Source organism: Chiloscyllium plagiosum, unplaced genomic scaffold (assembly GCF_037043375.1).
Source record: "Chiloscyllium plagiosum isolate Xiang-an unplaced genomic scaffold, Cpla_swu_hap1 HiC_scaffold_6, whole genome shotgun sequence".
Taxonomy (NCBI): Eukaryota; Metazoa; Chordata; class Chondrichthyes; order Orectolobiformes; family Hemiscylliidae; genus Chiloscyllium; species Chiloscyllium plagiosum.
Genome location: NW_028270144.1, coordinates 93908764 through 93925190, shown reverse-complemented (window position 1 = coordinate 93925190; position 16427 = coordinate 93908764). Strand labels below are relative to the sequence as shown.

Genomic DNA, 16427 nt, shown 5'->3' with positions numbered 1-16427 from the left:
GTTATGATGGCCAATCGGACAATAAGTTGATTACTATTAGTAAAAGTTGGTAAATATTCAAAATTGCATGTAACACTCTTGAATATAAATTAGGAACTGCTCGTTTCACTGTACAGAGAGGTGAGAGATCTCCCCCCATTACGGTGAATCGGAAGAGGACGTGTCGGTCTTAAAATGACCATTATTGTCAGCATGGAACTATTTATTTTAAAGAGAATATAAACCTTTGAAAATACTGTAAGTCCAAAATATCCAATTTAATTCTCTAGAAAAAAAAATCTGCACATGGGTCGCTCGCTTTTTCCAAATAAAGCTACCATAAAAGTGGAAATTGGTGCAAAATGTTTGAATGTAGACACAGGGGTAGAAAAGGGATAAATGTTAGTGTAGAAATATTTTACAGGCCACTAGAGGTTGAAATGGAGATAATGTACTACTGTGGATAATCCTAACAACTGGTGGGTGTCAACACACCATTTGCAGTCTTGATGGAATTTATTCTTCCTGGCATAGACTAGACTTGCGATGGAGACCATCTGCATTTATAAGAGTTTACTGTACTATTTCAAAATATTTTCCCAATAGTCAGTAAGCAAAACCACAAGGGGAGTATTGAATTTGTGTCTAACTAACTGATATATTGGATCATTGGAATCTGTGTTATAAATTTATTTTATTAATTTCTCTTCTATTCTCATTTCAGTAATATATCTGAGAGCCCAAAAAGAATCATAAAGGTGTAATTAAGAAAAAAAAGGTACATTAAAATTTTGAAATGTACAGTGAAAGAATAAACGGGGAGACTTACAAAATCAGTTAGAGGGACATCCAGGAAATGACATAAACACCGAATGTAAGTAGAAAATCTAATGGATAATGGCAAGGAATTCTTTAAGTAAAAATATAAAGTCTCTATAGTTATCCCAGATCATAGGTATGCTCTTTTTTTCTAGTGGTGGTTTAACTGGAGGGTCACTACATCTCCGATGAGGTGAGAGGTTGAGAAAGAGAATCCTCCATGTTAACCTCAGCAGGTGTGGGAATTGAACCCACGCTGATGGCATCATTCTGCATTGTAAACCAAGTACATTAGGAGAAAGAGCATAAAGAGAAATTGAATTGGTTTCACTGGCACTGAGGAATCGATATCTAAAAGTAGATAAACCGTGGTATTTGAAATAAATATTTTGACTTTTTATTGTTGAAAGAGGAGCAACTGATTTGAGAAAGAAATATGTGGGCGTAGGAAGACTTCAAAGCATAATAGATGGTTGATGGAGCTGAAGTTAAAAGAGACTGACAATTTCAGTCCAGGAGCACATTGGAATTAGCTGAAGTGATCACAGATCCCTTCAACGATATCTTTCAAAACTCATTGAAATTGAGGAACATGGATTAGAAAGCAGGAAATATGATATCCATCCTGAAAAAAAGGGAATTCACCCTTATGCTTCAACTCAATTTTGGGAAAATGTTTGACAACAGCTTAAAAAAAAAAACAAAAGTGTGATCTGATCAGGCAGAGTTAGCATGGGATCAGAATGAGCCAGTTGTCTCCTATAGAAATTTATGCTTTAGGAAGAGGAGTTGTTAAGAGTTTAGATCCAAAGTGATGTCTATGTTTGGGTCACAGGATTTAAGGGTAAAAGAATATCATTTTAAGTCATAAACCTGAAAAAAAATGTAGGTGGCTTTATTTAAGAAAATAGAACAGTACAGCACAGAAACAGGCCCTTCAGCCCACCACAAACATGCTGGCCACATTGCTGTTCTAAACTAATTCCATCTGTCTGCATATGGTCCATATCCCTCTGTAGCTTGTCTGTTCATGTGTCTAAATGCCTCTCAAACGTTACTATTGTATGTGCTTTTACCACCCCTCCTGGCAGCATGTTCCAGGCATTGACTATTCTCTGCATAAACAACATGTCTTGCATATTTCCTTTAAATTTTCACCACCTCACTTTAAACCTATTTATTACAAGTGAGATAGAATTGTGGAACAAACATACAACTGCTGAAACGGAACGCACTCCCTCTTTATTTTCAGCAATTGTCTGATTTTTGATTAGGAAAGGAGTCATAGTGCGTTTGGTACTAAAGTCCTTTTGAAAACCCATATCAGTAGAGAGTGGTCAGCCAGATAACATGTGACCATCTAATAATGCTCAAGGGTCCACTATATTTGACAAAAAAATTAACATTAACATTGAATTCATTTGCAAAATAGTGCATAATTTTTAATCGCTAAAACCTAATTAAAAGCACTGAACAGACTAAAAGCACTGAACATATAGTGAAAAGGAAAACAAATTGTTGGAAGTGAACATATAGTCTGTCAGCATCTGAGAATAAAGGGTTAGCATTTTGAATAGAAATCATCTGTCATCTGAAATGGCAATGCTAACATTTCTCTTTTCATGTACTGACTGGCATTTGCAGTAATCCCTATTTTTAAATACGCGGGAAGAACATCCACTATATTTACAAGTAATGAAATAGTCACTCAGTTATAGGTTGCAAACGATTGTTTTTGTACTGACAGCGAATGATGTGAAAGGGAGGATTACCTGGTGGAAAAGAGGACTGTGTGTTACTGGGATACCAAGGCTGTTGAAGCACATTCCTAGAACCATGTCATCAGGCGCATCATTACTGTAACAACTGCATCCACTTGCAAGTAACTGTTTCACTGCTTCTCTACTAAAGACAATTCTATAGAAAATAAAGCAAGAGAATAGAGATAAAAATGGGAATAAGAAAACAATATATTAGATTAATTTTAAAATGAGTGCAAATCTGGCTAGTTGATATCATTCAAAAAGTCTTGATCTTGCATATTCTGAAGCCTGTTTGTGAATTTAGGTGTTTCTGGATGCAACAGGGTCAAACAGCACAGAAACAGACCTTTTGGTCCAACTTGTCCATGCTGACCAGGTTTCTGAAACGGAACCAGTCCCATTTGCCAGCATTTGGCCCACATCCCTCTAAACCTTTCCTATCCATGTACCTGTCCAAATGTCTTTGAAATGTTGTAACCGTACTTGCCTCTACCATTTCCTCTGGCAGTCAATTCCATATACACACACCACCTTCTGTGTGAAAAAGTTGCGCTTCAGGACCCTTTTAATTTTTCCCCGCTCACTTTAAACCTATGCCCTCAGGTTTTGGACTCCCCTACCCTGGGAAAAAGACCTTGGCTATTCACCCTTTTCAACCCCCTCACGATTTTATAAACCTGTGTAAGATCACCCTTCAGCCTTCGAAGCTCCAAGGACAAAAGTTCCAGCCTATCATGATTCTAAAATCCATATTGGCGATTATTTCAATGGAAAAGTTGACGACAATTTAGATTAGATTTTCAACAGTATGGAAACAGGCCCTTTGGCCCAACAGGTCCACATCAACCCTCCAAAGAGTAACCCAACCAGACCCATTCCTATACCCTATATTTACCTCTGACACTATGCACCTAACACTATGGGCAATTTAGCATGGCTAATTCACCTGATCTGCACATCTTTGGACTGTGGGAGGAAACTGGAGCACCCGGAGAAAACCCACGCAGACACAGGGAAAAGGTCCAAACTCCACACAGTCGTCTGAGGCAGGAACCAAACCTGGGTCCCTGGCGCTGTGAGGTAGCAGTGCTAACCACTGAGCCACCGTTCTTCCCAATTTCTAGAGAAAGAAATTAATATCGCTTGATTTCAGTAGCAAAATTGAGTGGCATTCAAGTTAATTTATCATATTAACCATTATGCACCATTAGTCTTGTAATGGTACTCAGTTAGCGAGCTTTGAGAAGATTTGTAGCTCAGGTTGAGCTTCTGGATGTAGGTTTGCTCGCTGAGCTGGAAGGTTCGTTTTCAGATGTTCGTGAAGTACTGGTGGCATAGTCTGCTTTCTATTTACGTGTTTAGTTTTCCTTGGGTTTGTGATGTCATTTCCTGTGGTGATGTTATTTCCTGTTCTTTTTCTGCTTGTTGGGGTTTGTTGCTGAGAAATCAGCTGACTGTGTTGATTGGGTACCTGTTCTTTTTGAATACACTGTACAGGTGATTTGCCTCTGCGCTGCGTAGTTCCTCTGTGCTGCATTGTGCGGTGGCTCCCTGAAATAACGTTCGAATGCAGCTGCATTTGAGAGTGTTGGGATGCAGACAACAAGCAGACAAAACACGTCCAGAAAATCTAATCTCCCCTACATCAAAGACATCTTGGAAATGACTGCCAGACTACTCAGACGCCTTGGCATCATGGTAGCCCACAAACCCACCAACGCTCTAAAACAGCAGCTAATGAACTTGAAATATCCTATACTGACAACAAGCAAAACTAACGTTATTTACAAAGTACCTTGAAAGAACTGTAACAAACCAAGGTGGTGGAGAACTGTCTTCTTGAACCACTGCAGTTCATTTTATTTAGGTTGACCCACAATGCCATTAGTGAGGGCAACTAGGGACAGGCTAGAAATGCTGACTCAGCCAGCAACACCCGCATTCCGTGGATGCCATTCAAGGAGAGCACCAATAACTCTAGAAGATTATCCTGATGGCAAAAATCTGATCTTTGAACTTGTACCCAATTCATTCATCATGTTTGACATTATTCTTGCCAACTTAGGGAGTTGAAAACTTAATTTCCTTAACTATCTTCTCTTAATTTCCACACTGATCAGATTTCAGTTTTGAAAAGTCCTCATTCTGTTTTCAGCATACTGCACACCAAATAACGTGATTATGCACATGTTAGTTGTAGTTACGAGGTAAAAAAAATCTGATATAGTTATGCATATGGCATTACTTAAAGCAGTATTGTTTTTATTTTATTCCTTTTTTAAAGTATTAAGCTGCCATCTCCTTGATTATGAATTCCACTACAGAAAAATGGCCGTCAGTCTCATTGTCAATTTGGTTTGCTTTTTTAAATACTGCATTGTTATTATTGACTAGCCTGGCTTTTTAAATAACAATCATTGAAATTCTACATTACTTGTTTTCTATTCTCCAAGTCGCCATTTGGGATATGATTTTTGTTGTTTTGAATTCGTATTTTCTCCTGCAATGTTTTGTTCACTTTTCTGGCCAAGATAGGCTATTTACTTTCTCTTTACTATTGTAAGTATTAGTTTTACCTGAAACAAATAATTTTAATGCAAATTTAGAATGTTTCTGTCTACAAAAAGTTAAATGTTACAATATTGACCATTAACATGCAAATATATAAGATATTGATCAGTGCATTGCTGAGAAAATAAATATTTTGCTGACAATTTGCAAGAATTTCTCAAAGGAAAGCCAACATTAATACCACATGAGAAGAGAATACCGAATGATTGCAAAAGGGATTCTGATTGGTAGAGGTGCTGCCATGGTGCATATATCCATTAATACCCGTTGACAATTAACTAACAGGCTTTGCTAAATTTTAAACCAGGCAGGCTGACTCTGACTAGTGCTGCCCTGAGAAATGAACCGGGAAACGGGTGTCCCCTACTTTGCTGAGTCAAAACAGGCGCAATGCATGTACACATTCTTTCTGCCTGCAAGGAATAGGCTCGGCATATTAATATGCAGTTTTCAGTATGCACAGGTGCACCATAAGTGGGCATGGTTGACAATTCTAAATTGGTTGTCAGTGTAGTTTATCATACATTCAGGATTTTCCAGTAAATGCTGTCCAGTTACAGAATCATCTCACATTTGCAAATGGGCTGTGGGTTTTTCAAGCTTCAGCTGGTTGAGTATGGAGATTACTTTGCTTGTTGCTGAACAGATACCACCCGGCAATCCATGGAAAGTACGGCCCACATACCTGGAATCACACCATCAATTCATACACCACCTATTTCACAAATAAGTAATGTGGTGTGCCTTTTTGGCTGAAGGTATATTCTACTGTCTGTCACAAATCTACTTTCACTCGTCAGTATACACATTGGGATTCCTACAATTCCATGTACTGTACAATTGCAATCAATAACCTTGTAAATAGGGTCTGAACCTTATTCACCATGATAGTTCTGGAGCACTAGCAAGCCACATACAATACATTGGCTAGCACACTATGCTTGCTTTCAGATAGAGTCAAAGAGGCTATCCAGTCCTGGTTGAAAATGTGTTGCTGGAAAAGCACAGCAGGTCAGGCAGCATCCAAGGAACAGGAGAATCGACGTTTCGGGCATGAGCCCTTCCTCCGAAACGTCAATTCTCCTGTTCCTTGGATGCTGCCTGACCTGCTGTGCTTTTCCAGCAACACATTTTCAGCTCTGATCTCCAGCATCTGCAGTGCTCACTTTTTCCATCCAGTCCTGGTGGTGAATTTCTGCCAATCGGTTCTCATGTGATTGAACAGGCCAATTCTTGGCTTCCAGATTTTTGGACACCGAGGGCAGGTGGCCCACCGGCTGGTGGGATCTGGCGTGCAAAGTTTATTTCCTTTTGGTTTTTGTTCTGCTACTGCTTAGCTTCATTATTAAGATGTTGTGGACAAAGCATAATAAATTGCTCTATGATGCAGCCTGACAAATAAGCTGTTGCATTCTGAACAAACGAAGGAAAGCCAATCAGTAATGTGAATGCTGATGTACTTCAATGAGAGTGTCCTTGATGCATTATCTTTCTCTTTCACTGGAAAGTGAATGAGACGTTAATAGACTGGAATGTCCAGTCCATTAACGTCTCATGAATGGTCTATGTGTGGGTACAGTAGGTGTCAGTCAGATCTTTGAATTGGATTGTCACTTTATGTAGGCTGCCAGTCGGTAACAGTTTGAGACGCAAAGCGATCAGGAGAGTCGACTGTCACAGGACAAAAGCATTAGGCAATTGAGCAGAAATGTTGTACTTTAAAAGTCTTGTCTACTTGCAAACCCATAAGAGGAAGCCTTGCAGGTGACGAACACTCATGGTTGAAGTGAAAGCACCTTCACTGCCATGTTTGTGTCACCGATCTATCAAATAGAAGGATACAGGCAGTAGATACCTGCAAGTACCCCCCTATGCAACTCACTGAGTGAAAGTTTGTAACTCCTTTCCTAACAGCAATATGAGTGTACATACAACCCACAGACTTTGGGTAGCTCAAGAAGGCAACTGTCCATCATCTTTTCAATAACTACAGGCAACAAATATTTCTCTAGCCAGCAATGCCTGCATCCTGTGACTGAATGTTTTAAAAATGTGCAGTCAGTGGCTCCTTTCACATCTGGGAAGTGAGCCATGATGAACAAGCATCAGTCACCTTTCCTCTACATCTGTCATGTACTGACTGCGGGAACCTGCAACTGTGTTCAGCAGGGCCCTGGAATGAGCTGGATAAGTACATGAGGGCAGTGATAATTCTGACAAGCCTAGGTAAAGCTTGGCTCCATTTGGCAGCAGGTTTTGTCTCTGGAAGCTGCTAATGTCTGTCAACATCAGATGACCATTCAAGATGTGGAGCCTGCTGAGCTACAGACATGAAGTTTCAGAAGAGAGCAGCATATTTCATGATCATGTCTTTAACCCCTTTAATTGGCACTGTATTCTTGCCTTGCTTTCACAGGTGAATTTCATGAAGGTCAGAAAACAATGGGTCCATATTTAAAATACAACAGCCATGTTCATATCACTGGTATGACTGACTAAAGATTGAAACTCACAACTTGAACACAGCCTAACATGTTGCAGTTAAATGCAGAATTCAGCGATTGCACCAGTTTTCTGTCATTTTCCCAGTTCTAATCCCTATTGGGTCACACTCCTGTGTGTTAAAATTCAGCCTGCCATTGCCAAAGCCTTGTCAGCTGTGTGAAATTCTTCCTGCTTTGTGAAAGTAGAGAAATGGAGAATTGATGTCCTTGGTCTGTTTGTTGAGGTCTGTTTCCAAACTACATCTGTTCAAATGAAAACTGATTGGAATTGAAGTCATCCGGAAATCACATATTTGAAAGCCCAGTAAGTGTCACGCTGTTACCCAGTGGGAAGCACATGAAGGAGTGCAGACATTAATTACATGGACACTTACATAACCAGCATTGAGCTTCAGGCTCAGAGTGAACTATTAAAGAAATTATTTTTTTAAAAAAACAAAGCTCACTGAAAGCTTGAAGGTAGCACTTCAGTTGATTAAACTGTTTTTGTTTTTCTTCACAATGAACAACAAATGCATGCATTTTTCTGTGATTTCCAATTCAGGTGACCTCTGTTCTAATGTTCAATTAAATGGGACCTCCCCTGTGGTTCCACGCTGACTGATCTAACTTTAGGCACAGCAAGAGCATCACTTCCCGTTGCTTCACTCCAGCCTCACAAGTCCGATATATCTTCTTCCAGCTAATGACAGACTGGTCCCAGTTGTGGTTATTGGTTAATGTCAGTTATTTATTTGTTGTTACTCTTGATCGAAGAATATGTGTATTGATCAAAAATGCTGACAATCTAAAAAGCAGTGTGCCGTAGTATTCACGCTGGGAAAAAGAGCGAAAGTACAGCTGAGGGAAAGGTGGTTACCAGGAAAATAGCAGCTACTGCAATTCTGAGTACAAGTAGGTGATAACTAGTGAAATGTCCTGTGATGACTATGATAAAAGTATGGGAAGTATGGGAGGGAAGGAATGAAGCTTAAGTAAATGGTCAAGATCAAGAGCTTTGGAGATGAATCTTACCATGACAACCCTGGTGAGATCATTACATTTCTTCTGGCACTGCAGCCAGGGGTAGAGATTGTGAACAACATCATGTCTGCTCCTTGAATGACATGCATACATTTGAAAACAAAATCCAGCTCCAGTTGGGGTGGCACGGTGTCTCAGCAGTTAGCAGTGATGCCTCACAGCGCCAGGGACCCAGGTTCAATTCCAGCCTCAGGTGACTGTGTGGAGTTCTTATATTCGGCCCAAATCTGAGTGGACTTCCTCCCACAGTCCAAAGATGTGTGATTTATGGATTGGCAATGCTAAATCACCTGTAGTGTTCAGGGATGTGTAGGTTAGGAGCATTAGACATGGGAAATGTAGGGTTACAGGGAAAATGTTGGGGAATGGATCTGGGTGGGATGGTCTTTGGAAGGCTAGTGTGGACTTGTTGGGCCAAATGGCATGTTTCCACACTGGGGGGATACTATAATATTAAAAGTGCAAACTTGGTGTGTGTGCTCATCTTTTAAGGAATAGGTGAATTTCACACAGTCCAGAGCAGCTTGTCTCTCATATTTAAATAATTCTTTTTTTTTATTCATTTGTGGGATGAAGACATCACTATCTAGGCCAGTATTTATTGCCAGTCCCTAATTGCCCAGAGGGCAGTTAACAGTCAACCACATTGCTGTGGATCTGGAGTCACATACAGGCAGTTTCTCTCCCTACAAGACATTAATGAACCAGATGGATTTTTCCAACAATCACAATGGATTTCTGGTCATCATTAGTCTTTTAATTTCAGATTTTTATTGAATTCAAGTTCCACCATCTGCCGTGGCAGGATTTGAACCCAGCTCTCCAGAACGTTACCTGGGTCTCTGGATTAATAATTCACCACTGGGCCCTCACCTCCCCAAATTTGATAACAGACTGGTCACTCTTTGGGACTGGAAAGCTACCAGCCATCTGATTGGCAGTGATATTTTGAGGGAGGGCATCATTAGTTATGGATGTAGAAGTGATGATCTCAGATAACAAACAGGCCTATTTCAGTAAAATCTGCCCATAGCTTTCAGAGCTGGTGGAGCCGAGAAGACTCAGTCCTCACTTCACCAGCTGGTAGGTGTGGCTACTGTCTATAAGTAGATTTAACCCTCTGGTACTTGCAGCTGGTGTTTTTGAGTTGCCCTTGAAGTCCCTGCAGACAGAATGGAGATGGCCTTCCCTACTTGCCATTCTCAACAAAAGCTGCAGGCAATCCTGGAAAAGAATTTACCCAACCAGCAGAGGCCTGACCGGTGGAAAATCTGAAAAAGTTGGCAAGACTACACCTACAGTTTGGAGGGCTCTCTCCTTCAGGAGAAAGTGAGGACTGCAGATGCTAGAGATCACAGTCAAAAAGTGTGGTACTGGAAAAGCACAACAGGTCAGGCAGCATCTGAGGAGCAGGAGAGTTGACGTTTCAGGCATAAGCTCCTCAGGGCCTATCCCCAGAGCCCACTTGGGAAGGCCGCATACTTCCATGGCATCACCTTCTGCCAAGAGCAGCCCCAGCACTCGTTACTGCCCATAGTGTGTGCCTTTGTAAGTACTTGTGGTCATGTCAGTCCTGTTGTTGCTTCTCAACTTACTGCATCTGGGGTAGCCTTTGTTAGTTTCCGAGGTTGGCATATATGGGCATTTTAGGGTGCACTGATTTGGCAGTAAGCCTCAGTACATAATGCTCACAAGCTTTGCAAATATAATTTGAAGAATGTAATGGTTCCAAAGGAATTGAATTTCATTATTAGCACAAAGTGCATAAAAATGGGCACAAAGTAAAAGAAACTGGCAAATTTCAGAAGTAAGGCTATTTGACTGAAAGTAACCTAATTGAAAGAGGCAGATTATGAAACAATTGAACAAGAAAATATTTCCATGTCAAAACTAGTGGAATTTGATTCAACAACAGCTTAGGGCCACAGGATATTTACAGTGCAGAATGAGGTCATTTAGACTGTTATGTCTATGTTAGCTGTCTGAAAGAACAACACAGCTACTGTGATTCTCCTGCCATTTCCCAGCACACCCGGAATTTTTTTCTCTTCAGACAATTATCCAATTCTTTCAAAAGCCATGATTTTATTTTCCTCCACCATACTCTCAGGCAGCCATCCAAATCCTAACCATACGCTGGATGTAGGTGGTTTTTCTCATATCAGCTTTGCCTCTTTTGCTATTCAAGTCTCTGTTCCCTTGTGCTTAAACTTTCCATCAACAGTTTCTCCCACCTATTTTGTCTGGGCCCTTTATGATCTTGAACACCTCTATTACATCTCATTTCAATATTTATCTTCTCGAAGAAAGGTCCAGATTAATCAATCTATCCCCACGACCAAGGCTCAACTCTCAGGAACCATTCTCACAAATCCTTCTCTGGTGCCTCCACATTTTTGCTGGAGTAAGGTGCTGAGAATTGGATAAAATACTTTAGCGGAGGCCAAATCAGTGTTTCACAAAAGGCTCGTTACACCTTTCTTGCTTTTATACTCAATGCCCCATCTATAAACCTCAGGGTATAATATGCATCATTGACTGATTTCTCAACCTGCCATGTCACCTTCAATGATTTTTGCAAATATATCACCCTCTCTGCTTCTGAATTCCTTTTAGAATTGCATCATTTATTTTCTTTAAAAAATGATCATTTCAGACTTATTTGCCTTAGATTTCATCTTAGCAAGTTTTGAGAAGATTCGTAGCTCAGGTTGAGGTTCTGGATGTCGGTTTGTTCGCTGAGCTGGTAGGTTCATTTCCAGATGTTTTGTCACCCTACTAGGTAACATCTTCAGTGGGTCCCCAGGCAAAGCATCGCTGCTGACTCCTGCTTTCTATTTATATGTTTGGGTTTCTTTGGGTTGGTGATGTCATTTCCTGTGGTGCTGTCATTTCCTGGTCTTTTTCTCAGGGGGTGGTGGATGTGTTTGTTGATAGAGTTCTAGTTGGAATGCCATGCTTCTAGGAATTCTCATGCATGTCTGTGTTTGGCTTGTCCTAGGATGGATGCATTGTCCAGTCGAAGTGGTGTCCTTCCTCATCCGTATGTAAGGATATTAGTGAAAGGGTCATGTCGTTTGTGGCTAGTTGATGTTCATGTATCCTGGTGGCTAGTTTTCTGCATGTTTGTCCAATATAGTGTTTGTTGCAGTCCTTGCACAGTATTTTATAAATGACATTAGTTTTGCTGGGTGTTGTATAGGGTCTTTCACGTTCATTAGCTGCTGTTTTAGTGTGTTGGCAGGTTTGCGGGCCACGATGATGTCAAGGAGTCTGAGTAGTCCGGCAGTCATTTCCGAGATGTCTTTGATGTAGGGGAGAATGGCTGGAGTTTCTGGACTTGTTTTGTCTGCTTGTTTGGGTTTGTTGCTGAGAAATTGGCGGACTATGTTCATTGGGTACATGTTCTTTTTGATTTCATCTGCCACGTGGCCATCCATTTCATCAGCCTGTGTCCTGTTGAAGTCTATCATTATCAATCTCACAATATGTCTGCATTTTTGTGCTACCTGAAAATTTGTGCCCTTCACACCCAATTCCATTTCAATCAAATGAATTTTAAAAAGCAGTGTTTTCAATATGATACCTGGGGAACCCTACCGCACTTCCAGTCTGAAAAACAATCAATCAATCAATCATTCACTATTTGTTCCAACACTCAGCCAACTTCATATTCATGCTCTGCCTTTCACTCCATTGGTTTGTTATATAGATGAATGGTCGACCATAAGTAGTCCTGGATAATAGGTCCTGGGCCTTATTTGCATAGATGTAGTGCTGTTGGAGGAGCTAAGCAGGTAAATCGTATTAAAACAGAGTTAGTAGTGGCCTAGAAATAAATAATGACTTTTCATCAGCCTTGACTTCTAGCAGGAAGGTATAGAGTAACAGCAGTCTTTGGAATCTGCATCTAGGAGGTTGGGTGCTTGGGAGCCTGGAGATGAGAATCTGGAGCTGGGGAATCTCAAGGTGAGAGATCATGGGACTAGGTTGGCTATGGGTGAGGAGCTATCAGAGGAAAAGAGCAATATTAATGAGGGGAATTGTTCTGAATTATTTGTTTCTTGTTCGATAGAGTAGCAAAACTGGCAATTTATTGCACAATTCCCAGTTAACCTCAAGACGGTTTGATGCAACCTTAAAAGTAAGGAGCTAATCATTTAGGACTTAAATGAGGAGAAACCTCTTCACTCAGAGCATTGTGAATGTCACAGTCACAGAGATGTACATCACGGAAACAGACACTTCTGTCCAACTCACCCACACCAACCAGATATCCGAACCTAATCCAGTCCCATTTGCCAGCACTTGGCCCATATCCCTCTAAAGCCTTCCTATTCATATGCCCAAACAGATGCCTTTTAAATGTTGTAATTGTACCAGCCTCCACCACTTCCTCTGGCAGCTCATTCCAAATACACACCACCCTCTGTGTGAAAAAGTTACCTCTTAGGTCCCTTATAAAATTTTCCCCTCTCACCCTAAACCTGTGCCCTCTCGTTCTGGACTCCTCCACCCCATGGAAAAGACTTTGTCTATTTATCCTATCCATGCCCCTCATGATTTTAAAAATCTCTACAAGGTCACCCCTCAGCCTCTGACGGTCCAGGGAAAACAGCCCCAACCTATTCAGCCTCTCCCTATAGCTCAAACCCTCTAACCCTGGCAATAACCTTGTATATTTTTTCTGAACCCTTTGAATTTCAACCACAGAGTGTCATGAATGATCACCTGCATATCCAAGACAGTGACCCAAGGAATCCAGGTTTATGGGGATAGTATGGAAAGACTGAGTTAACGTACAAAGTGAACCATAATCTTATTGAAAGCATAAGCAGATAAAATGGTCTAATATTGTTTGTACTTTTATGTTCTTATGATAAAAACGAATGTTGTGAAGACTCCTTCAAAGGCCAGTTAAGAGTCAAACATATTTGTGTAGGACTTGAGTTAGACAGTGGCTCGATCCAGAAGGACGGTAGATTTCCTTACAGTTGCACAGTCCAGGCTGACCAGGTTTCCCGAACTAAACTAGTCTCATTTGCGTGCATTTGGCCTATATCTCTCTAAACCTTTCCTATTCATATACCTGTCCAAATGTCTTTTAAATGTTATAACTGTATTTGATATCTACCACTTCCTCTGGCAGTTCATTCCACAGATAAACCACCCTCTGTGTGAACAAGTTGCCTGGCAGGTTTCTTTTACATCTTTCTCCTCTCACCTTCAAATTATGGCTTCTAGTTGGTTACTTTCACTTATAATATCTCTTTACCTCGAGATTCTTTAAATCCTAATTCAAATTCTCAACCTACCATGGTTGAGTTTGGTTGCCACTGTACAGAGGAATGAGAGGAATACTCCAGCTCCAATACACAGAGCTAAGTAACTTACCTTTTTGTTGGGAGGGAGTGGGTAAATTGGGGATTGCTGTTACCCGAAAATCTCAAGTCGGTGTTAATATATTTGTGTCCATGTGAGGTCAGAAGCCTGCCTCTGGTATGGTTTGATACCTCTTGTATTTCCTTGTCAAATATGGTGGGTGTCCCATTCTGGTTGTAAATGTGCACAAGTTTCCTCCCAGCTACTGTGAGAATTCAGGTGGTAAGGTAATATTTTGAAATGAGGGCTACATCATTGTGAAAAAAATGTTTGAGATTAACCTGCTTCGTTTTGTTATCTTACACAAGGAAAATATTTGTTATATATATTTGGAAACTTGTTTTTTGCAAGTGCATGGCACAAAGATTACTTTAATTAAGACAGTAGCCCAGGAAGCAGGAAATTGTTTTCGGTTCATTCGTGATGGCTAAGTGGACACCAGCCACTAACCTTGCTATTGTCGCTTAAACTATAGTTAAGCAATCCAACCCCGCCAGCTATCCAACCCCGCCAGCTATCCAACCCCGCCAGCTATCCAACCCAGCCAGTTATCCAACCAGCAGCTATCCAACCCTGCCAATGTAACCTTAATGTTGCCTTTGCCCACCTAGGGGTCTTTCTTTTTTTATTTTTGATCTGTCTTCACACGTCTTGCTTAAAAGCTTACCCTCCGCCTCCTGTAATGTAACTGTATCCACCAGTACCGAGTCCATAGCCATAACGTTCTCCAAGGAAAATTGGCTCTTTCGGACTGTAGCAGCTCAATAATCTTTGGAGTCTTGGGATACTATATCAAAAAATACAGTTGACCATTTGTAAGTGTGGAACATGCTAATTTAATAATGTGAAACTGTAAGCATATAAAAGCACAAAATCAGTAAGTCACTGTACATTCAAAGATTATACATTATTTATTGTTATCTTGGTTAGCAAAGTATCATGAAGCATGAAGATCAAGGAAAAAGCATCTCCTATGTGTACTACATTTGGGAAATGTACATGCATTCATTATTAACATGACAGGCTGGACTTTGTAGTAATAATGACAGCAAAATGTTAACATTATTCCCCTGGAGTTTGAACATGTTAATTATTTCCCACTTTTTAAACACACGTTTGGTGGAGATTTCTTCAGATCTTCAGGGAATTATTGTAAAAATAAATAGAATAAAAATAAATAAGTATAATTTTTATACATATAAAATACTCAAGAAGTGATTGTTAATGGAATTTTTGTAACACAGGAGGGATTCTCAGAAGCAAGCTGCATGAAAACACCATCTGTATTCCTTTACAAGAAACCTCCTTCAAGGACCAGGAAGAAATTGTGCATAGAGTGAAAACAGAAATGTAATACTTTCAACACTAATTGCTCCTCTAGCCAAGTTGTTCCAATACAGCTACAACAACAGTATCTACCTGACAATCTGGAGAACAGCACAGGTGTGTCCTAACCACAAAATGTGGGATAAATCCAACCCGGCCAATTACTGCCCCATCAGCCTGTCCTTGATCATCAGCAAAGGGATGGAAGGGGTCGTCAACAGATGCAATATCAATAACCTGTCAGCGGTGTTGAGTTTGGGTTGTGATCTACACCACAAGGACTGCTGCAGTTCAACAGGCAGATTACCATCACATTGTCAGGGGCTGTTAGGGAAGCAGCAAATATAAACAGTGCTAGACAAACTCAATAGGTCCAGCAGCAGCAGTTAGCAGAGAAACAGAATTAATGTTCAACTCCTATATAATCTTTCTTCAGATCAGCTGCCAGACTTAAGAGTTTTTCCAGTGGTTTCCATTTTTATTTCAGATTTCCAGCATTTGCAATATTTGTTTTTATATCGGCATTTAAATGCTGGCCTCCTCCATGACATCCTCCCCCAATGAAAGAATGGAAAAAGGTGCCTTACTGTAGATCACATGTCTGCCTCCCCTCCTTGTATCCATTTTCCCCTCCAGCTTCTGAAGCTTTGCTGAGCAAATGCAGTTCTACTATTATGTGTGCTTCCAGTGTCCCTCTAAATATTATGTCCTCAATTGGGCTTCTGCCTTTTCATCCTGCCTGCTTCTTCTAATTGGATATCAAACCTGGCTGCAATCTATTAACTGACTGACAGCAGTTCAATTCATCCAGTCATGCTACTACTCACAGGGTGATATTACCAAACTGATATCATCCTGATACACTGTTAGAAACTCATAGCCTATGATTTTGTCTTATTAGTGTTAATGAAATAACAGCACAAAGGAAACTTCAATCCTTGTCCAGTTCCTCCCAGTGATAGCATTTAATGGCACAAAAGTTTCTTAAATCTTCAATGCTTGACCCATCATCACGAGTTTGACATCGGCGATCACATTCACTACTGGCAAGCTACAGGGA

The 16427-nt window shown here is 40.5% G+C and overlaps 1 protein-coding gene across 1 annotated transcript in view; it reads right to left on the bottom strand.

Annotated features, from left to right (window-relative positions):
* b3glcta (beta 3-glucosyltransferase a) overlaps nt 1-16427 on the bottom strand; it is a 141305-nt gene that overhangs the window by 4707 nt on the left and 120171 nt on the right. Inside the window, exons 11-12 of the mRNA XM_087988554.1 lie at nt 14709-14828; nt 2571-2715 (exon numbers count right to left, since the gene is read on the bottom strand). Coding sequence (XP_087844680.1) covers nt 2571-2715; nt 14709-14828 — 265 coding nt within the window. The remainder of the gene's footprint in view (nt 1-2570; nt 2716-14708; nt 14829-16427) is intronic.